This window comes from Dipodomys ordii, unplaced genomic scaffold (genome assembly GCF_000151885.1).
Source record: "Dipodomys ordii isolate 6190 unplaced genomic scaffold, Dord_2.0 Scaffold215, whole genome shotgun sequence".
Classification (NCBI taxonomy): Eukaryota; Metazoa; Chordata; class Mammalia; order Rodentia; family Heteromyidae; genus Dipodomys; species Dipodomys ordii.
The window spans coordinates 757,699-777,651 of record NW_012267431.1 but is presented as its reverse complement, the minus strand read 5'-3'; the positions used below and the strand labels follow the sequence as shown (position 1 = coordinate 777,651).

Below are 19,953 nucleotides of genomic sequence, written 5' to 3'. Positions count from 1 at the left end.
GACTTCTTTCTCTATGTTATCTAGTCATTTTAGTTTTGTAAAATAATTATTTTTCTAAATTACAAATTATATCTTTTAGCACTGACAGGAAAAGAAAGATATTCAGTAGTTTGTTAGAAGATCCTTCACATGTTTTCCCTTTGCCTTTCTCTGTCCTCAGTCTTCAGGCCTTCCCTGTTCCACCTTTCCATTATGAAGTAAACAGAAGTGTCTTTGACATGATTATCCTACTCTTACTACTTGCTATCAGTGTGTTCTCCTATCTGCCTGAACAAATTTTGCTGGTTCACCTGACCTCTCCTTTTGGTCATTAAGATTTGTTAGGGTTGCCACTTCCTGGGAATTTTCCTTAACCTTTATCCCTTATATGCATTTCTATAGTAGCATGAATTTATATCTAAAACGACCCCTTGAAGTACTATGCTAAATTGGCAATTTCTTGTAGTAGTTACACCAGACTATGATCTTCCTGGGGGGGTGGCAGAGAGCATGTCTGCCTCTTCATCACTGATTGTCTTCAGCATGTAGTATAGTCCAGGTTCATGAATGATGCTGAATACCTACAGTGCTTGCTAGATAAAGTAATAATATGAACACAACACAATAGATTCACTTAAGAAAAGATTTGAACTTGATCTTGGAAGATATGTAGATTTTTGACAGCTGGAATTAGGAGACAATACAGTGCCAGTGATATTCATCAATACACTTGTGGGGAAAGTAAGCTGAAATGAGTCTTGCAACATTAACCTTGTTATTATTAGGCAGTGTGATAGAAAGAAAGATAATGTAAGTAAATTAATATAACCTTTTCTTGTATTTTTGCAAAATTAAGGGGTTAAGATAGTATTTTAAGCCAGGTGTGGGGTTCATGCCAGTAGTTCCAACTACTCATGTGGCTGAGAACTGAAGATGGTGGTTCAAAGCCAGCTTGGATAGGAAAGTCCTTGGGACTCATTCCAATTAACTACCAGGGAAAAAAAAAACCTAAGAGGCATTGTGGCTGAAAGTGTAAGAGAGCTACCTTGAATCAAAGAGATCAGAGACAGAACCCTGGTCCAAGTTCAAGCCCCACACCAAAAAACAAAAACAAAAGCAGTCAATTAGATTTAAATCACAGGGTGAGGCTAGTTGCCTGACAGTAGTGCATAGGAAGAGCCTTAGGTACCAGATAAGGAATGTGGCTTTCCAATGTGGCATGAAGTATAAACAAATCAAGGTTACTAACTATAAGTATAAACCAATAATATCATAGTGATTTTAAGGTTGAGCAGAGACTCCCAGGCAGGAAGCATGGGACTCCTTGGAAAAATCAACAAGGTAATTCCAATGGTGTGGATATGAAGTAACAAACTAAAGATTTGGGTTTAGCCAAGTTAGAAAGTTAGTAGCTAAGATATCTCAGAGATTTAAAGTATTGTTTCCAGAGGAAATACTGAAGAACAACAACCCAAAGTTTTACCTTTACCCTTAAATATACATTGCTATCCTGATATGGGTGATAGATATCATCAGTGAGCTTCAGAAAGGCTGGCCATGCGGAGGTGGTGATCTCCAATGGTACTAACCTGATGCACACAGATGTTACACTTATCACAGAATACCATATCATTCCCTTCTTCACTGTCTGGAGAGCGGCACACATCACAGATCACATCTTCATCATACTCTATGCCTAATCCTTCTACTGTCTTAATAGCATGGCTCATGCGTTCATGGCAAAGATGTTCCAGGGCTTCTATGACCTTTTCCATAAGTGTCTCATTAACTGACTCTTGACCTGTACAGAAATACAAACAACCCATCAATCAACTGTTATTCCCAAGTCACCTACTATGTGCAAACAGCAGGAAAGGGTTGGATTCATTTTTTTAAAGCATTTTTGTGCCAGTCCTGGGGCTTGAACTCAGGGCACTGTTCCTGAGCTTCTTTGCTCAAGGCAAGTTTTATTTCAGCTACAGCTACACTTCTGGCTTTTTGCTGGTTAACTAGAGATAAGAGTCTCACAAATGTTCCTGCTTGGGCTGGCTTTGAATCACAATCCTCAGATCTCAGTTTCCCAAGTAGCTAAATTACAGATAGGCATGAGCTACTGGTGCCTGGTGTTTTAAGCATTTTTAAAAGAATATATTAGATTTTACAACCAGGTGGGGTTTCATTTGAAACTAGTTTTGCTCTCAACCAGATTTCAGAGTTTTTTTTTTACTACTGCTTCTCTAATATTTACCTATAATATTATTAGTGGTTGATACATGAGAAGTACATTTCATTTTGTTTCTTTAATATTTTTATTACTGACACTTTCAATTTTCTATCTAAACCACAGCTAGTCTCCTCCTAACTCTCTCATATTTCAACTGAGGAAGGAAATAAGTCATGCTTTGTAATTCTGAATATTGTGGCATAAAATACATTATATACTTATTTGGATACAAATGATTCTCTTAGTTAATTGGCTTCAATAAACACATCTAACAGCTATATGAGGAAATATTCAGACAAAATGTATTAAGGCAAAAAAGCAAGATTTAGGTACTATGTGTACATAATTATACATATGAAATACTTTTCAAACCTGACTTTTTTTTCTTTGTTGGTTGTGGGGCTTGAACTTAGGGCCTGACGGCTGTTGAGCCACAGCTCTACTTCTGGTTTTCTAGTGGTTAATTTATGGAGATAAGAGTTTCATGGACTTTCCTGCCTGGGCTGGCTTTGAACTGTGATCCTCAGATCTCAGCCTCCTGAGTAGCTAGGATTACAACACTTAATTGTTGTATTTCTCTTCTAATAAACTTTTACGTTATCTTTACTTTATAAAATTGAATAGCATTGGCAATTTTTTTGTCGGTCGTGGGGCCTGAACTCTGGGCCTGGTCACTGTCCCTCAGCTCTTCAGCTCAAGGCTAGTGCTCTACCACTTGAGCCACAGTGCCAGTTCCAGCTTTTTTTGCTTATGTGGTGCTGAGGAATTGAACCCAGGGACTCATGTATGCAAGGCAAGCACTCTACCACTGAGCTAAAATGCTTATTGGCATTTTAGAAGCCAGGTTTGACACCAGGCACTGGTGGATCACGCCTATAATCCTAACTATTCAGGAGGTTAAGATCTGAGGATCGCAGGTCAAAGCCAGCCTGGGCAGAAAAGTCCCCATGATTTTTTTTTTTTTTTGATCAGTCGTGGGTCTGGGCGCTGTCCCTCAGCTCTTCAGCTCAAGGCTAGTGTTCTACCACTTGAGCCACAGCATCACTTCTGGCTTTTTCTGCTTATGTGGTGCAGAGGAATTGAAACCAGGGCTTCATGCATGCAAGGCAAGCACTCTACCACTGAGCCACCTTCCCAGCCCCCCCCCCATGAATCTTTTATCTCCAATTAACCTCTCAAAATCTGGAAGTGGAGCTGTGGCTCAAAGTGGTAGAGCACTTGTTGGCAAAGAGGTCAGGGACAGTGCCCAGGCCCTGAGTGCAAACCCTGCAATGAGAGAGAGGAGATAGGGGACAGAGGGGAAAGAGGAGAGATTGGGGAGAGAGAATAAAGAGGGAGAGGAAAGAGGGAGAGGGAGAGGAAGAAGGAGGAGTTGGAGAGGGAAAGAGGGGGAGAGGGGTGGAGAGAGAGAACAAAGAAAAGCACATTGTATACACATACTATAGGGAAAAGGCAGTATAGCCTATATTTACCATTTGGGGCTGTCTTTAGCCTTCTTTTTAGATGGAGCTTGGCAAAGGCCAATAGTACTTTCAATTACAAAGTACAATACAAACTCAGAAAGGTCTAATTGTAATTCTGGTTTTCTTTTGCTTTGACTACTTTTTCCTTCGATACTTTTCTTTCTTCTTAGTCTTTTACACTCAGCCCAACTAAAATACGCAAATGTCAGATGTACATAACAACAAAAGAGTTTTCTTCTTATGACTAGCGATTTTGTAAGAATATATATTTATTCTTATGGCTTATAAGACTTAAGGAGGGCTAGGAAGGTGGCTTAGTGGTAGAGTGCTTGCCTTGCATGCATGAGGCCCTGGGATCGATTCTTCAGCACCACATAAGCAGAAAAAGCCTGAAGTGGCGCTGTGGCTCAAGTGGTAGAGCGCTAGCCTTGAGCTGAAGAACTGAGGGACAGCACCCTGGCCCACAGTTTAGGTCCCATGACTGACAAAAAAAAGGCTTAAGGAAAATTCTCAAAAAGATCTAAGATAGGCTTGGGGTGTGGCTCAAGCGGCAGAACATATACCTAGCATGCACAAGCATCAAGTTTAACCTTCATAATGGCAAACAAATCATTTACCTAAGTATTCTCACTTTATCTACAATGTAAAATGTCTTAAGAAACTCCTGTTAAATATTACGGTGAAATTATATATATATATATAAAAGATACACACACATATATTATTATGAACCAAAAGAAATTACTTGGGCCTTCTGCTTCGTTTTTCCAGTCAAGAAAAATCATGAGTAAAGAAGTACAGTGTTTATTGCAAATTTAAAAGATCCTAAGAACTTTTGAGGAAAAAAATCATGGGTTTGAGTCAACTCACTACTTATAAGAAGACAACTTACCCATTTCTGTAAGGTCATGATTGAGTTCTTGAAGCCAAATGATATCCATGTCATCCAGATCATAGCGACATGTAGCTGCTGACAACTCCATGATATTGACAAAGCCAGGCTCTTCAGGGTCTGGGCTGGAGCAACGAATGTATTTCCGAGGTAGGACAAAGGGAACACTATTTACCTTCTCAGATATAATCCTACAAAAGCAAGAGAATGGTACAGGTATGATTTAACAATTGACAGGTCCCAGGCACGGACTGAATGGGCCCAACAGTATTAAGGCTATTTTTTTTAAATTTATTTTTTATTGTGAAAATACTGTACAGAGGGGTTACAATTATATGGGCAAGATAATGAGTACATTTCATATCAAGCATTGTAGCCTCCTCCTTTATTTCCCCTTCCCATCCCTTCCCAGCCTCTCCCTGTCCCCCCACCCAATCCTCCGCCACCCAGTATTAAGGCTATTGAGTGGAGCTGGGGCACTCTATATGACTTGCATTGCCCTCTGGGAAGTATGGTAAATCTCTTTCTAGAAAACAAGTGGTTCTGCAAATTGTATTGTGTTTTGCTGTGAATTCACTGCTATGCTTTATTCACCTTCATAGAGTCTAAGACTCTACTATAATGCCACTGTATATAATTTTGTTCTTGACATAAGTAAGGGTCATGTAGTATATTTAGAAAGGGAAAGATGAGAAAGGGTGATATCTGCACAAAGGTATGGTCAGATTGCACATCAAAGATGTATTTGAGCTAAATTCAGTTTTCTGTCATGGAGACAATACTGGATGTTGGTACAAAGCACAGGCTTTCGATTCGCACAAGCCTCTTGTTTTCTGTCACTTACTTGGTATGATGATTCTGGGAAGTGATTTAAGGTTCAGGGTTTTTTTTTTGTGAAAAAAGTAGGGATAATGATAAATTACGATTACTATCAAATTGCATGACTATTATATGAAATAATGTGTTTGGCTTAATATATTGTAAAAAAATGGCTGGTGTCAGTAGCCTGAGTGAGTGTTAAATGTATTATTTTCACTATGCAAATGAGTTGAAAACACTTAAGAGTTCTACAAACTCAAAGCATTTATCAAGTGATAGCAATCTCTTTGAAAAGTCACTTGAGCCCAGGAGTTCAAGACCAGCCTAGGCAACAATGCAAAAAAATCAAGTCAAAAACAAAGGTGGGCTGGAGGTGTGACTCAAGTTACAGTGCTTGCCTAACAAATGCAAGACCTTGGGTTCAAGGTTTTACCAAAAAAAAAAAAGAACAAAAAAAAGAGAGTAATAGTAGTGGGGTAAACTGAAGATAGTATCAAATCTTTTGAACTCATTTTGTACAAATATGGGATCCACCTTTAATCTGGCAGCCTTCTCAAATAGCATTAATAAAATATGGTGGTAATACCTGGATGCTGGTTGCTCACACCTGGAAATGTAGCTACTCAGGAGGCTGAGATCTGAGGATCATGGTCAAAGTCAACTTGGAAAATAAAGTCCGTTCATGAGACTCTTATCTCCAATTAATCAGCAGAACTGGCTCAAAGTAGTAGAGCACTAGCTGGGAGCAAAAAGGGCTTGGAGACAGTGCTGCAGCCCAGAGTTTAAGGCCTATGACCAACAACACCAAAAATGGTGGAAATAATACTGTGTTAGTTTCTGAGCATAGGACTTCAGATGAGCAGCTTCAAATATTTCTTATGGTATTGGGATGGAACCTACTGCTTATGAACAGTAGCGAAGTGCTAGGGCAAGACACATCCTCAGATCAGCTTCTATTTTTTTGGGGGGTTCCAGTTGTAGGGCTTGAACTCTGGGCCTGGGTGCTGTCCCTCAGCTCTTCAGCTCAAGGCTAGCGCTCTACCACTTGAGCCACAGTGCCACTCCCAGCTTTTTTCTTTTTGCTGTGGAAGAATCGAACCCAGGGCCTCATGCATGTAAGGCAAGCGCTCTACCTCTGAGCCACCTTCCCAGCCCCAGATTCTATTTCTTAGCTCTTAGAATAGTCACTGTTGGACTATTTTTCTTTTGATGGTTTTAGGGTTTGAAATCAAGGCTTTGTAGTTGCCAGGGCAAGACTACAACTTGAGCCATGCCCCAGCCTGTTCTGCTTTAGTTTATTTTTCAAGTAGGTTTGTGTGCTTTTTTGACTCCAAAAGCTCTGGGGTGAAGTTAGTAAGTCTTCCAGGAGATTCTGATGTAGCCTAAAACTTGAGAATGAAGGTTATATACTACAGAAAGATCCTTTTTGATGCCTTCTAAGAAATACAGAACAATATATTCTAACTATCAAGAGCAACCAGTTAAAAATTTAATGATTAATAATTTAATAGTCTGGGGCTGGGAAGGTGGCTCAGTGGTAGAGCGCTTGCCTTGCCTGCTCAAGGCCCTGGGTTCGATTCCTCAGCACCACATAAGCAAAAAGAAAAAAGTGGCGCTGTGGCTCAAGTGGTAGAGCACTAGCCTTGAGCTGAAGAGCTGAGGGACAGTGCCCAGGCCCAGAGTTCAGGCCCCACAACTGGACCAAAAAAAAAATTTAATAGTCTGTTTTGTTTAATTAAAGTGAAATATTTTTTGTGATAGGCAAAGAATTCTGAGAAATAAGGGATTTTCAGAAAATTCACAGTACTAATGGTAACTATTATAGATGCTCAGAACAAATAGAGCTCTGAAACCTTACATAAATTAGGGAGTACGTGCCACCAACTCTAAAGCCTTTAAATTTAACATTGCTATTCTATTTTTGTTTCCTAACTTATCATTTTTAAAATGGTACATGTAACCTTTTCCATTTAACCTGCAAGAATAATATTGCCTCCATTTAGTGACAAATGATACTGATTTTGAATCAAAACCAAGACTGAGATGTTTCAATAATGCTTGGATTGGAATAATCCTCCAGCATTCCAATCCAATGGAATGGAAGACAAGCAAGATTGTCATGTTTATATAAAAATGCTGATAACAAGGACATGAAAGTGCCTAATCTTGTTTTCATTCGAGTTATTCTGACATTTAGGAGGCAGAAGATGGTGTAAATGACAAGTGAGTGAGTGAAGATCAGAACATGTGTTGAAGAAGTCAGTGGAACTTTCCTTCAGTGTGCACAACCTCTTTGTGAGTTGTGACAGACTGGGTTGCTAAAAAGTGATTTGACAAGCATGTCTGGAACATGGCTAAGACTTAGAATTAGGTACTAGGAACACAGAATCCAAAGAAGCTTATCTCTGCCCTTTAAGAACCAAATACAAGCCAGATACCGGTGGCTCACACCTGTAATCCTAGCTACTCAGGAGGTTGAGATCTGAGGATCAGGGTTCAAAGCCAGCTCGGGCAGAAAAGTCCATGAGACTACTAGAAATAAAGTACTAGAAAACCAGAAGTGGCGCTGTGGCTCAAGTGGTAGAGTGCTAGCCTTGAGCTGAAGAGTGCAGGGACAGTGTCCAGGCCCAGAGTTCAAGCCCCACGACCGACAGAAAAAAAAAAAAACAACAAACTAATATATGCCAGCTTTGATGGTACATGCCTATAATCTTTGCATTTGGGGAAGCTGAGACATGATTACAAGTTTTGGAGTCAGCCTGGTCTGCATAGTCTCAAAAAAGAAGCCTAATATGGGACAGAAACAGATGTACAATGAGATCTACAATTTCTCATAGCAACCAGCAGGTCCCACTAGCCTCTGCCCAGGAGCTCTATGCTCTATTCATTCCTTCTTTCACTCAAGCTTATACTGAACATTTTTGTGTAAAACATTGAGAACACAAAGACCTGTAAAAGAAAATGTTTTCCAAAACTAGCCACTACTCTTTTAAAAAATTATCTTTAAGTACTTGTACAAATAAATTGTCATTTATCAAAGCAGTTTATGATACAATGCATTTGATCAATGTCATCCCTTTCAACATTATCAACCATCCTTCCCAACCTACTCTTTTCTTCACTTTTCTTTATTTTTTTTTTTAGGATATACATTAAATTCTTGACTGTGTTCTCCTCTCCTTCTATTTGTCTACTCCTCTTGCTATGATCCTCCCTTATCCATTTCAAGAACCCAAATCCTGGTGTTTATTTTGTTGAAATTTGACTTTGCCTTTCTAAGAAATTACATTATTTGAGTTCTCCCTTGAATCTTCCATATTGGTTAATACACTGGAATATACTTGCACACCACTAAACATATTTTCTTATGTATTTATAAACTAATTCTAGCTTCTACATATGAAGGAAAACTACAGCCATTACTCTTGAGCTGAAATCATTACTCTTGAAGAAAAATCTTCTCCTTCCTACAAAACCAAAGTCCACTTCTACTTAACTACCTTCTCAAGTTCTCACAAATAAAAGATATGTACTTATAGTTAACCCAATTATTCTACTATCCCCTTATTTAGGTTTGAAATTTATAAACTGTATGCTTTGATCTTATATTTACATCATCACCAGAGGCTTCTATTATATTCAGGTAATTTTCTAGGAGGAAGGTTTAATTAATCATCTTTTTCTTCAAGGCTTAATAAATGATATTGATTATTGAGACAGATTTGGAAATCTTGGTTCCCAAAATCCTATCATGAATTCGGATTGGACTTCAGTTTCATGTTATAAATAGGCTCATAATACATTTCGAAAGAAATGATCTTGACTTTACTGATCTATCATGATTTGATACAATGTGCCACTGGTTTCAGTGAATTGGTAAACATGATATGAGAACAAGGTAAGTTCCTTCCTCCCTCCCCGACCAAAGCATACACAGCTATGAGAGTATTCATACCCTAGGTCAATGATGCAAGCATGTAAATACCTGATACTAGGCTCTGGCAGAGTGTCCAGACTGGCTGGGACCTGGACTCCCTTTTCCCATTCTTCTTTCCATGTGTCAGTAAAGAGGTAATAGCTATCAGGATTAATGTGGTGAGTATCTGGAATTTTCATAGCGCTGATGAGGTCCTTCCGGAATACCTGGGAAGATACATTGCACATACCTTAGAAGACCATCCGTACGAATTAACACTATTTTTAATGTTCTCCTTTTGAAAAGACCATTCTCTACCACTGTCTATTTTCCAAAAAGATAAGTATCTCCAACACACTGAAAAGAAAAGCCAGATTATTCTCGATAAAAGAAACCTCTTTTGAATTATTCTTGAGCTCCTTGAATTTAAACAATATAGGTCACTTTAAAACATTTTGTATAAACTTGGGACAGAGTAAGGGAAGGGGTGACATTGTCCAAAAAGAAGTGTACGCTTTATCTGACTTATGTAATTGTAACTCCTCTTTATATCACCTTTATAATAATTTTTATTGACATTTTTTTTTGTTGACCATGGGGCCTGAACTCTGGCCTGGACACTGTCCCTCAGCTCTTCAGCTCAAGGCTAGGGCTCTACCACTTGAGCCACAGTGCCACTTCTGGCTTTTTCTGCTTATGTGGTGCCGAGGAATAGAACCCAGGACCTCATGCATGCAAGGCAAACACTCTACCACAAACTCACCTTCCCAGCCCTTTTATTTTTATTTAAAAAAATTATTTAAACTTTTTTTTTTACTATTGTAAAGGGGGATGGGAAGGTGGCTTAGTGGTAGAGTGCTTGCCTTGCATGCATGAGGCCCTGGGTTTGATTCCTCGGCACCACATAAGCAGAAAAAGCCAGAAGTGGCGCTGTGGCTCAAGTGGTAGAGGGCTAGCCTTGAGCTGAAGAGCTCAGGGACAGCACTCAAGCCCAGAGTTCAGGCCCCACGACCAACCAAAATAAATAAATAAATAAAAAAAGAAGCAGGTCCATTGTGCATCCTAGAAGGGCCACAAGCCCCTCACACTGTCCACAGTGACAAATCTTAATTTTTTTTCTTTGCAATTCTGGGAGAGCTGATGAGTGCTTGGGAGCTCAGGATGCAAACGACAAGATAGATCACGCAGAAGCTGCAGGCCTTAAAACACAATTGTTTTAAGGCACAATTGTTTTAAGGCCCCCAGCTTCTGAGTGCTCTACACTTTCCCCAAAGACAGACAAGCCCCAAAAGAGAAATAGACAGCATCTTTCTATCCCGAGCAGCTTCAGTGTGCATGCTAGAAGGGCCAAAAGCACCTCACACTGCCCACAGTAACTGCTCTAAATGTTTTCTTTGCAATTCTGGGAGAGCTGATGAGTGTTTGGGAGCTCAGGATGCAAACGACAAGGTAGAGCACTCAGAACTTAAAACAATTGTTTTAAGGCCCCCGAGTTCTGAGTGCTTTACACCTTCCCCAAAGGGGAGACAAGACTCCAACGAGAAACAGACAGCATCTACCTGTCCCCAGTAGCTCCTGTGTGAATCCTAGCAGGGCCAAAAGCCCCTCTCGTTGTCCACAGCCATGGGTTGAAATATTTTACTCACAATTCTGGGAGAGCTGAGGAGGGTTTGGGAGCTCATGACTCAAATGACAAGATAGAGCACTCAGAACTTGGGGCCTTAAAACAAAATTACCCTTAAATAACCCTTAAATTCCTAAAATAAGCAACAAATATCCATTTATAATCTATCAGTTTCAATTCCCATCACTTCTTTAAATTACTTAGAAATAATTCTTAGTTGGAGATAAGAATTTCACTGACTTTCCTGCCTGGACTGGCTTCAAATCTAAATCCATGGATTTCAGACTCTTGAGTAGCTAAGATTACAGACATGAACCACTGGTAGCCAATATATATTTCTTTAATAGGTATTAAGACATACACATTTATTGGTATGACTCATGTTGATCTCAACTCTGTCATATTTTGTAATTATATATATTATGCTATATTTACTGTGCTTCTTTCTCACCAGATGTGTTTTCTCCTTCCCCTTGCATCTGTCCAACACACACACCACACACATAGTTATCTTTATACTTAGAACTTAAATAATATCCTTAGTCTCATTGTCTTTAGCCTTTTACCTATCTGGTTTATCAAAAGAATTTTATTTTGCTATTAGTGAATTCCTCAAAGGTGAGGAGGACAGGAATGATAAGGGTGCTGTGACAGCTAAGGGGCTTTCAAATCCCATCCCTAAAAGGGATCCCTAAGTATGTGGAAACTTTAAATACGAGATTTAGGGAATGATGATAAATTCGTAAAACTACAATTCAGACTTTTGTGATCATCTGATTCAACAGGTCTGTGAGTAACTCAAGGGCAAAGAAAGGTGTGCATTAGCTTGCAAACATGCATGACAAAAATAGTAATGGTGGCCTTAGCTTGGCAATTCTGTCTTTTTTAGCAACAGAAATTTGTGCCCTTAAGTGTATGTTCTTAAGCTAACTCAGAAATGAGTTTAGTAATAAAAGTCTAGGTAACATCTAAACAATAGACTGTCACATAAAAGCATACATACATTTGTCTATGCTTCATTAACTCTAGTATGAAAAAAATAGTATTTTCAGGCTAAAGATAAATATGTTTGCCTATATTTTTGTAAGAACAAAGAAAGAGATGCTATCAAGGAAATATTTAATGCTTATTACAATTTTCTAAGGAGAAAAACTGTCCAAGTTCTTTGTTAAATGAAAGCAAAGGCATAGAACATGATCTCATAAAGGAACTAATTCTCAGGAGGTATAGATCTGTTTAAACTGACATTTCACAGAGCATAGGACTGAATAGTCATATAATTGAATGATGCCATCTAAGAGCTATTCTATTCATTCCTTTTCATGGACAACTTGAAAAATGCTTGTTGGTTTCACTTAAGGAAGACTTAGTATTAATAATATGACCAGAACCAATTAGATAAGTATACATATATTTATATTTGTGTATATATGTGTCTTCTACATGTAGGTGGTCAGGTGGGGACAAAATGGCCTTCCTACTATCTTTTTTTTTGGTTGGTCGTGGGGCCTGAACTCTGCCCCTCGTTTCTTCAGCTCAAGGCTAGCACTCTACCACTCAAGCCACAGTGCCATTTCCGGCTTTTTCTGTTTATGTGGTGCTGAGGAATCGAACACAGGGCCTCATCATGTGAGGCAAACACTCTACCACTGAGCCACCTTCCCAGCCTCCCTACTAAGTATCTTGACCAATTAAAGTTAATTGGTGCTGCACAGGGAGAAAGCTAATAGAAAACCAAAAAACCTGGGATTTACTACATAATACTTTGCATTTGTGGGTAAGAGGGGATCATTTAATATGTTTAGAACAGAGTTCACTGTTTGGAGTGACTAGCAAGAGACAATGACTCATTTTGCTGAATACTTCAACCGATTTCTATAAATTACTAGAGTGCCTTAACAAGGTATTGGTTAAGCAGGACCTCAGGCATGCAAGGCAAGCGCTCTACCTCTGAGCCACCTTCCCAGCCCCTCTTAAGATACTTTTATATTTAATTCCCAGGACCTGTGGGTGCTGCCCTTTTGGGAGAAAGATAATTGATGCTGTTGGGCTCCGGTGGCTCAAGCCTGTAATCCTAGCTACTCAGGAGGTTGAGATCTGAGGATCGTGGTGCAAAGCTAGCTGGGGCAGGAAAGTCCATGAGACTCTTATCTCAAATAAATCACCAGAAAAACCAAAAGTGGTGCTGTGGCTCAATTGGTAGAGCGCTTGTCTTGAGCTGAAGAGCTGAGTGGACAGTGCCCAGGCCCTGAGTTCAAGCACCATGACTGACAAAAGATTATTGATGCTAAGTTAAATATCTTGATGAAGAACTGATTCTGGAATAAGTTGATGGAGGCTAAAAGCAATAAATCACCTTATAAGCCAAAGGTAGAGGAGATTTAAGAAGAAGAAGAATCAGTGACTAAATGATACATTCAGCTAAAAAAAATCAATCAATGTTGATGGTCCCAGAGCTTTCCAATTCAGAGATTACAATCTCCATAAAGCCTCTGCCTTTGCAGAGTCAAGACTGGCTCATTTTGGATTTCTGACCTCTAGAATTTTAAGAGAACAAATTCTTTATGCCAGTACTGAGGCCTGAATTTAGGGAATGGGCACTGTCCCAACACTTTTTTGATCAAGGCTAGTGCTATATCATTTGAGCTGCAGCTCTATTTCTGACTTTTTTGGTAGTTAACTGGATACGAGTCTCATGAACTTTCCTGCTGGGGCTGACTTTGAACCATGATCCTCAGATTTTAGCCTCCTGAATAGCTAAGACTATTCGCTTGAGCCACAGGTGCCTGGCAAATTCTTGTTGTTGTTGTTGTTTTTTTAAATTCTTGTTATTTTAAGAACTTCCTTTGAGATAATTTGTTACAACAATCCTAGGAAGCTAATATACTTACAAAACAGAAGAGTAACTTGAAGACTGAACACAAACAGATATAGAGGTCAATGACATCTAGCCCTGTTCACTGCTTAGAAATACCAAAATCTCCAAGGTATATGTACCCCGTGAAGTCTGGGAAACCTCAAACTATACAATACCAACCAACTCATACCTGTTGTTCTTTTCTTTTTTGTCCCAGTCCTGAGGCTTCAACTCAGGGCCTGGGTGTGGTCCCCGAGCTTTTGTGCTCAAGGCTGGCACTCTACCAATTGAACCAGAACCCCATGTTTGGCTTTTTGGTAGTTAATTAGAGATGAGTGTCCTGTAATATCCTATCCAGGCTGGCTTCAAACTGCGATCCTCAGATCTCAGCCTCCTGAGTTGCTAGGATTACAGGTCTGATTCACCAGAGCCTGGCACATATGTGTTTTTCTTAAGTGAACTCAAAGCTAAATCCAATGATTATTATAATTTTCCTTCCCCATTAGAGAAAAATAGCAGACTTATGTGATAAAGCCTAGTTTTAATTTTGTAGCTATCTAAATTAAACAGTTTCAGATCCAAGTTTTCTAGAAAAGCATTTTCCCTTAGGCAGAGAATAAGAATATGTCTTATACTGCTGTGTAAGTCAAGCATCTCAAACATGAGACAGGATATAAGATGATGAAGAGGGAATGAGAATGTAAGTTTAGCACTGAGGCAGATTTATCTAATGATCCAGTTTCTGGTAAGAAAGGTATTTTAAAGGCTTTAAAAATGAATATAGCCAGCCACTGATGGCTTATGCTTGTAATCCTAATTACTCAGGAGGCTGAGATCTGAGGATTGTGGTCCAAAGCCAGCCCAAGTAGGAAACACTATAGGACTCTTTATTGCCAACTAACCATCAAAAAGCTGGAAGTGGAGCTGTGGCTCAAGTGGTAGAGCACGGCCCTTACGCTAAAAATAAAGCTCAGAGATAGTTTCCAGTTCCCAAGTTCAAGCCTCAATATTGGCACCAAAAACAACAAAAACCAACCAACCAAAAAAAAAACCCCACTGTATATAACCACCCTGCCCCCAACATGTCTTGGCTGGTGATGGGTTTAATACATATACATATACTTGCATATATTTTCATAAAGAAAATTGAAAAAGGATGAAATTTAAAAATCTGCAGAAGAAAGGAAAATAGGGAGAGGAATGTTTTATTCCATTTTATTTTTTACATAACAATACTTAAGATGGAGTGATTGATTTTTCTGTTTATTCATCATGGTGAGTTGTGGTACTGTATCATCCTATATGATAAAAGGGCAAACAGGATGACAGCAAAAGCAAGATTTTTTTTTTTGGTCGGTCTTGTGGTATGAACTCTGGGGCTTGGGCGCTATCCCTCAGTTCTTCAGCTCAAGGCGAGCGCTCTACTGCTTGAGCCATAGTATTAGTTCTGTTTTTCTAGTGATTTATTGGAGATATTGGACTTTCCTGCCTGGGCTGGCTTTGAACCGTGATCCTCAGATCTCAGCCTCCTGAGTAGCTAGGATTACAGGCGTGAGCCACAGGCACCTGGCGTAAAAGCAAGATTTTATAACAAGTCCACTCTCATGGCAACTCACTCCTTTGGTGATGACATTAACTGATGCTTCATTAATTAGGGCAAAGCCCTCATAACCTAATCATTTATTGAATTCCACTGCTGACACTGCTGAATTGGGGATTAGGTTTCCAAGACATGAATTCTGAGAGACACATTCAAACCATAAAAGGGAGGGAAGGGAAGAGGAGAGAAGGAAATAGAGGATAAGAGAGATATAGAGAGGGAGAAGGAGAAAAGACAAAGATAGCAGAGACAAAGATAAAAAGCTAGATCTGGCTGTGTACTGGTGGTTTATACCTATAATTTTATCTACCTGAGAATCACAGTTCAAAGTTAGCCTAGGCAGAAAAGTTAGTGAGACTTATCTCCAGTTAACCAGAAAAAAAGCCTGAAGTAAGCTGGGCACTGGTGGATCATGCATGTAATCCTAGCCACTCAGGAGGCTGAGATTTGAGGATTGAGGTTCAAAGCCAGCCTGGGCATGAAGGCCCATGAGACTCTTATCTCCAGTAAACCACTCAAAAACCAGATGTGGTGTGGCTCAAGTGGTAGAGAGCTTGCCTTGAGCAGAAGAGCTGAGGGACAGCGCCAAGGCTCAGAGTTAAAGCTCCAGGACCAACAAAAACAAACAAAAATCCTGAAGTGGAGCTGTGGCTCTTGTCATAGAGGACTGGCCTTGAGTGAAATGCTGAGGGACAACAGCATCCAGGCTCTGAGTTTAAGCCTTAGTACCAGCACACATGCGCGTGCGCACGCACACGCAAGTAGATCTGAATGTATTTTTATATTTTGATGTTTGAACCAGGATTGTATTTGATATAGTTAACTTTTTTTTTAAAGAAAAGAATATAGGTTATGGGATAGGCTACCTGGGTTAGTCTAATGGTTTCATTACTTGGTAGCTTTTAGCAAATTATCAAAAATTTCAATCTCAGTTTACTTATCTGTAAAATGAAGACAGTAATAATGCATATTTCATAGTGGTTGTTGTAAGGATTAAACAGGCAATCATGCATATATAGCATGATATTGGGAGAATTGTAACTGCTAAAATACTAGATGAAGTAATTTTATTATAATCATGCCTCAGACTGCCTTCTAAAATCACAAAAAAAAGTATATAGTTGAGCTCTATTTAATCCATAAAATAATTGTTGGTAGAGTAGGAGAAATGAGTTCACAATTCAACTAAAGTGCTCCTAATTTATCTGTAAAAACTTGCAGGATTCCCAAGAAAGTGTCCTATCAGGAAGAAGAAACTTCACAAAATAAAACATGGGCAATTGCTGCTAAACTTAAAAAGATCACAAATGATGCATATCACAGTGATCATTCTAGGTAATAATCTTGAGAAGTTTTACAAGTTTTTAATCATGTGCCTGTTTTACATGCACTGGTGGTTTCCCCCAAAATTCCTGAAACAAAAAGGCTTTGTACTTAGTAGATAACTACTCATTTATGGTCAAAGGGGGGATTCACAGGCTAACATACAGTCTAGAAGCTATGCCAAATCCAACACTGCATGTGCATCTGGCCTCTTAGATGCTTTCAGAAACAAAGGAGGTCTCACTGTGAATTCAATTTAAAAAATCAATGCTTAAACTGCCAGAGCCACAAAATGAAAATGCCCTCATGGACAACTTTGGCTTTTATTGCTCTCATTAACATCTCTCAGTGCGCAGTTTTTAAAAGCACAGTTACTTTGAACATTTATTTGTGTGACATTTTTCAGAAGAAAAGTTAAAACACATTTACTTCCTGTGTGACACAAAGGAGACTGTCGTCTGGCCTATATCAATGAAGCAGAAAGGTAGATCAGTGTCAATTCATATTTACCTAAATCTAAAACCATACATAACTGATCACTCAGTGTGTCACTCCAAACACAGAAAACAGCTGCAAACATGGCTATTATGTTTAATCAAAGGGCACTGACCTCAATTATACAATCTTAAGGCAGAAAAATATTTTCAGGCTATCTATACAGACCAATTATTTAAAGTAAAGGAAACTTATCAAGACAGAGGTCTTGCTATAATAGCTCAGCCTGGCCTTGAATTTATGATCCTCCTGCCTCAGCCTCCTGAGTGGCGGGAGTATAAGTGTGAGCCGTCACATCTGGCTCTGTGCCTGAAACTCAATGTAGTTTGGTAGTAGAGTACTTGCCCAGCATGCCAAGGTCCTGAGTATAATCCTTGGCAACATAAAAAGAAATGGAACATTTTGATAGGCCTGGGCAACAACAATGGGAACATTAATGACCATAAAATACCATATATTTAGATTTCTTAGATTAAGTTCTATTATTCCTTTTACCTCAAACCGAACAATAAGAATACAATATGGATTCTTGTAATCAAGAAGGGGGAACAGGACAGGGAAGGTGGCTCAGTGGTAGAGTGCTTGCCTTGCATGCATGAGGCCCTGGGTTTGATTCCTCAGCACTTACATAAGCAGAAAAAGCCAGAAGTGGCACTGTGGCTCAAGTGGTAGAGCACTTACTTTGAGCTGAAGAGCTTAGGAACAGGGCCCAGGCCCAGAGTTAAGGCCCCACGACCGACAAAAAGAAAAGAGGGGGGGAAACAGTCAAGTCGGACTTGGGGACCTAAGCAAAATGAATGTAAGAGATGGTATTTGGGGTTTATATTGCATGTCATTCAGTGACTCTTTTGAATAAAAAATGGCTTAATTTTTTTATTGGTAATAGAGTAAAAAGCAAAAGAATTAGCCTTGTTAGAAATACAGGCAAAGTGATGTAAATAATCTCTACCTGAATGTATGTAGTACTCTCTACTGCATTAAAATATGAGAACTTTCTGTTGGCGGTGGGTATCAGTGTGACAAAAAAGGGTGAATATAGTTGAAGCACTTTATATGTATATGTGAAAATGCATATAGAAACCTGTTAAAATTATTCAAGAAGGCAAGGAGTGGGGATAAGGGAGAGTGCTAGAAAGGGTGTGAGGTGGGCTGGGAAGCTGGCTCAGTGGTAGAGTGCTTGCCTTGCATGCATGAGGCCCTGGGTTCAATTCCTCAGCACCACATAAGCAAGAAGAAAAAAAAGCCAGAAGTGGCTCTGTGGCTCAAGTGGTAGAGTGCTAGCCTTGAGCTGAAGAGCTGAGCGACAGCACTCAGGCCCAGAGTTCAGGCTCCATGACCAGACCTCCCCCACCCCCCAAAAAAAAGAAAGGGTGTGAGGTTGATGAAGTACATGTCATGCATGAAAATATCACATCATGGGGCTGGGGAGGTGCTCAGTGGTAGAGCGCTTGCCTTGCATGCCTGAGGCCCTGGGTTCGATTCCTCAGCACCACATAAGCAAAAAGAAAAAAGCCAGAAGTGGCGCTCAAGTGGTAGAGCGCTAGCCTTGAGCTGAAGAGCTAAGGGACAGCGCCCAGGCCCAGAGTTCAGGCCCCATGACCGGACCAAAAAAAAAAAAAAAGAATCTTACTAAAATTAAAAATAGGAGCTTTTATTTTGTTGCTATGACAGTCTTAAATAAATGAGACTCTAGGTCCAGATTATATGCAGGGTTATTTTGGGAAGAATGGAAGATTTCTTAATACATTCAAATTGGTTATTTAGCACTATAAGCATTTTCTAGCAATGAAAAAAATATCTTTAATGGGGCTGGGAAGGTGGCTCAGTGGTAGAGTACATTTATTGTATGCATGAGGCCGGCCCTGGGTTTGATTCCTCATCACCATATAAGAAAAAAAAAAAAAAGAATCTTACTAAAATTAAAAATAGGAGCTTTTATTTTGTTGCTATGACAGTCTTAAATAAATGAGACTCTAGGTCCAGATTATATGCAGGGTTATTTTGGGAAGAATGGAAGATTTCTTAATACATTCAAATTGGTTATTTAGCACTATAAGCATTTTCTAGCAATGAAAAAAATATCTTTAATGGGGCTGGGAAGGTGGCTCAGTGGTAGAGTACATTTATTGTATGCATGAGGCCGGCCCTGGGTTTGATTCCTCATCACCATATAAGCAGAAAAAGTGGTGCTGTGGATCAAGTGGTAGAGTGTTAGCCTTGAGCTGAAGAGCTGAGGGACAGTGCCCAGGCCCAGAGTACAGGCCCCAGGACCAACAACAACAAGAATAATAATAAATAAATAAAAATATCTTTAAGAATATGGGTCTTGGGCTGAGAAGGTGGCTCAGTGGTAGAGTGCTCACCTTGCAAGCATGAGGCCCTGGGTTCGATTCTTCAGCACCACATAAGCAAAAAGTAAAAAGCCGGAAGTGGTGTTGTGGCAAGTGGTAGAGCACTAACCTTGAGCTGAAGAGCTGAGAGACAACGCCCAGGCCCAGAGTTCAGGCCCCATGACCGGACCCAAAAAGAAAAAAAAGAAAAAAAAAAGAATATGGGTCTTCTAGAGAGTCAGATAATTATTTCAGGGAAAAAATGTTCAAATAAGAACATACCTGCTGGGCTGGGAAGGTGGCTCAGTGGTAGAGCGCATGCCTTGCATGCCAGAGGCCCTGGGTTCGATTCCTCAGTACCACATAAGCAAAAAGCAAAAAGCCGGAAGTGGCGCTGTGGCTCAAGTGGTAGAGTGCTAGCCTTGAGCTGA

General features: G+C 39.7%; 1 protein-coding gene across 1 annotated transcript in view; it reads right to left on the bottom strand.

Annotated features, from left to right (window-relative positions):
- Positions 1-9,541, bottom strand: part of LOC106000290 (protein Jade-3-like) — a 35,927-nt gene extending 26,386 nt beyond the window's left edge. The window contains exons 1-3 of the mRNA XM_013035532.1: positions 9,363-9,541; positions 4,559-4,749; positions 1,569-1,780 (exon numbers count right to left, since the gene is read on the bottom strand). Coding sequence (XP_012890986.1) covers positions 1,569-1,780; positions 4,559-4,749; positions 9,363-9,541 — 582 coding nt within the window. The remainder of the gene's footprint in view (positions 1-1,568; positions 1,781-4,558; positions 4,750-9,362) is intronic.
- Positions 9,542-19,953: the final 10,412 nt, after the last annotated feature.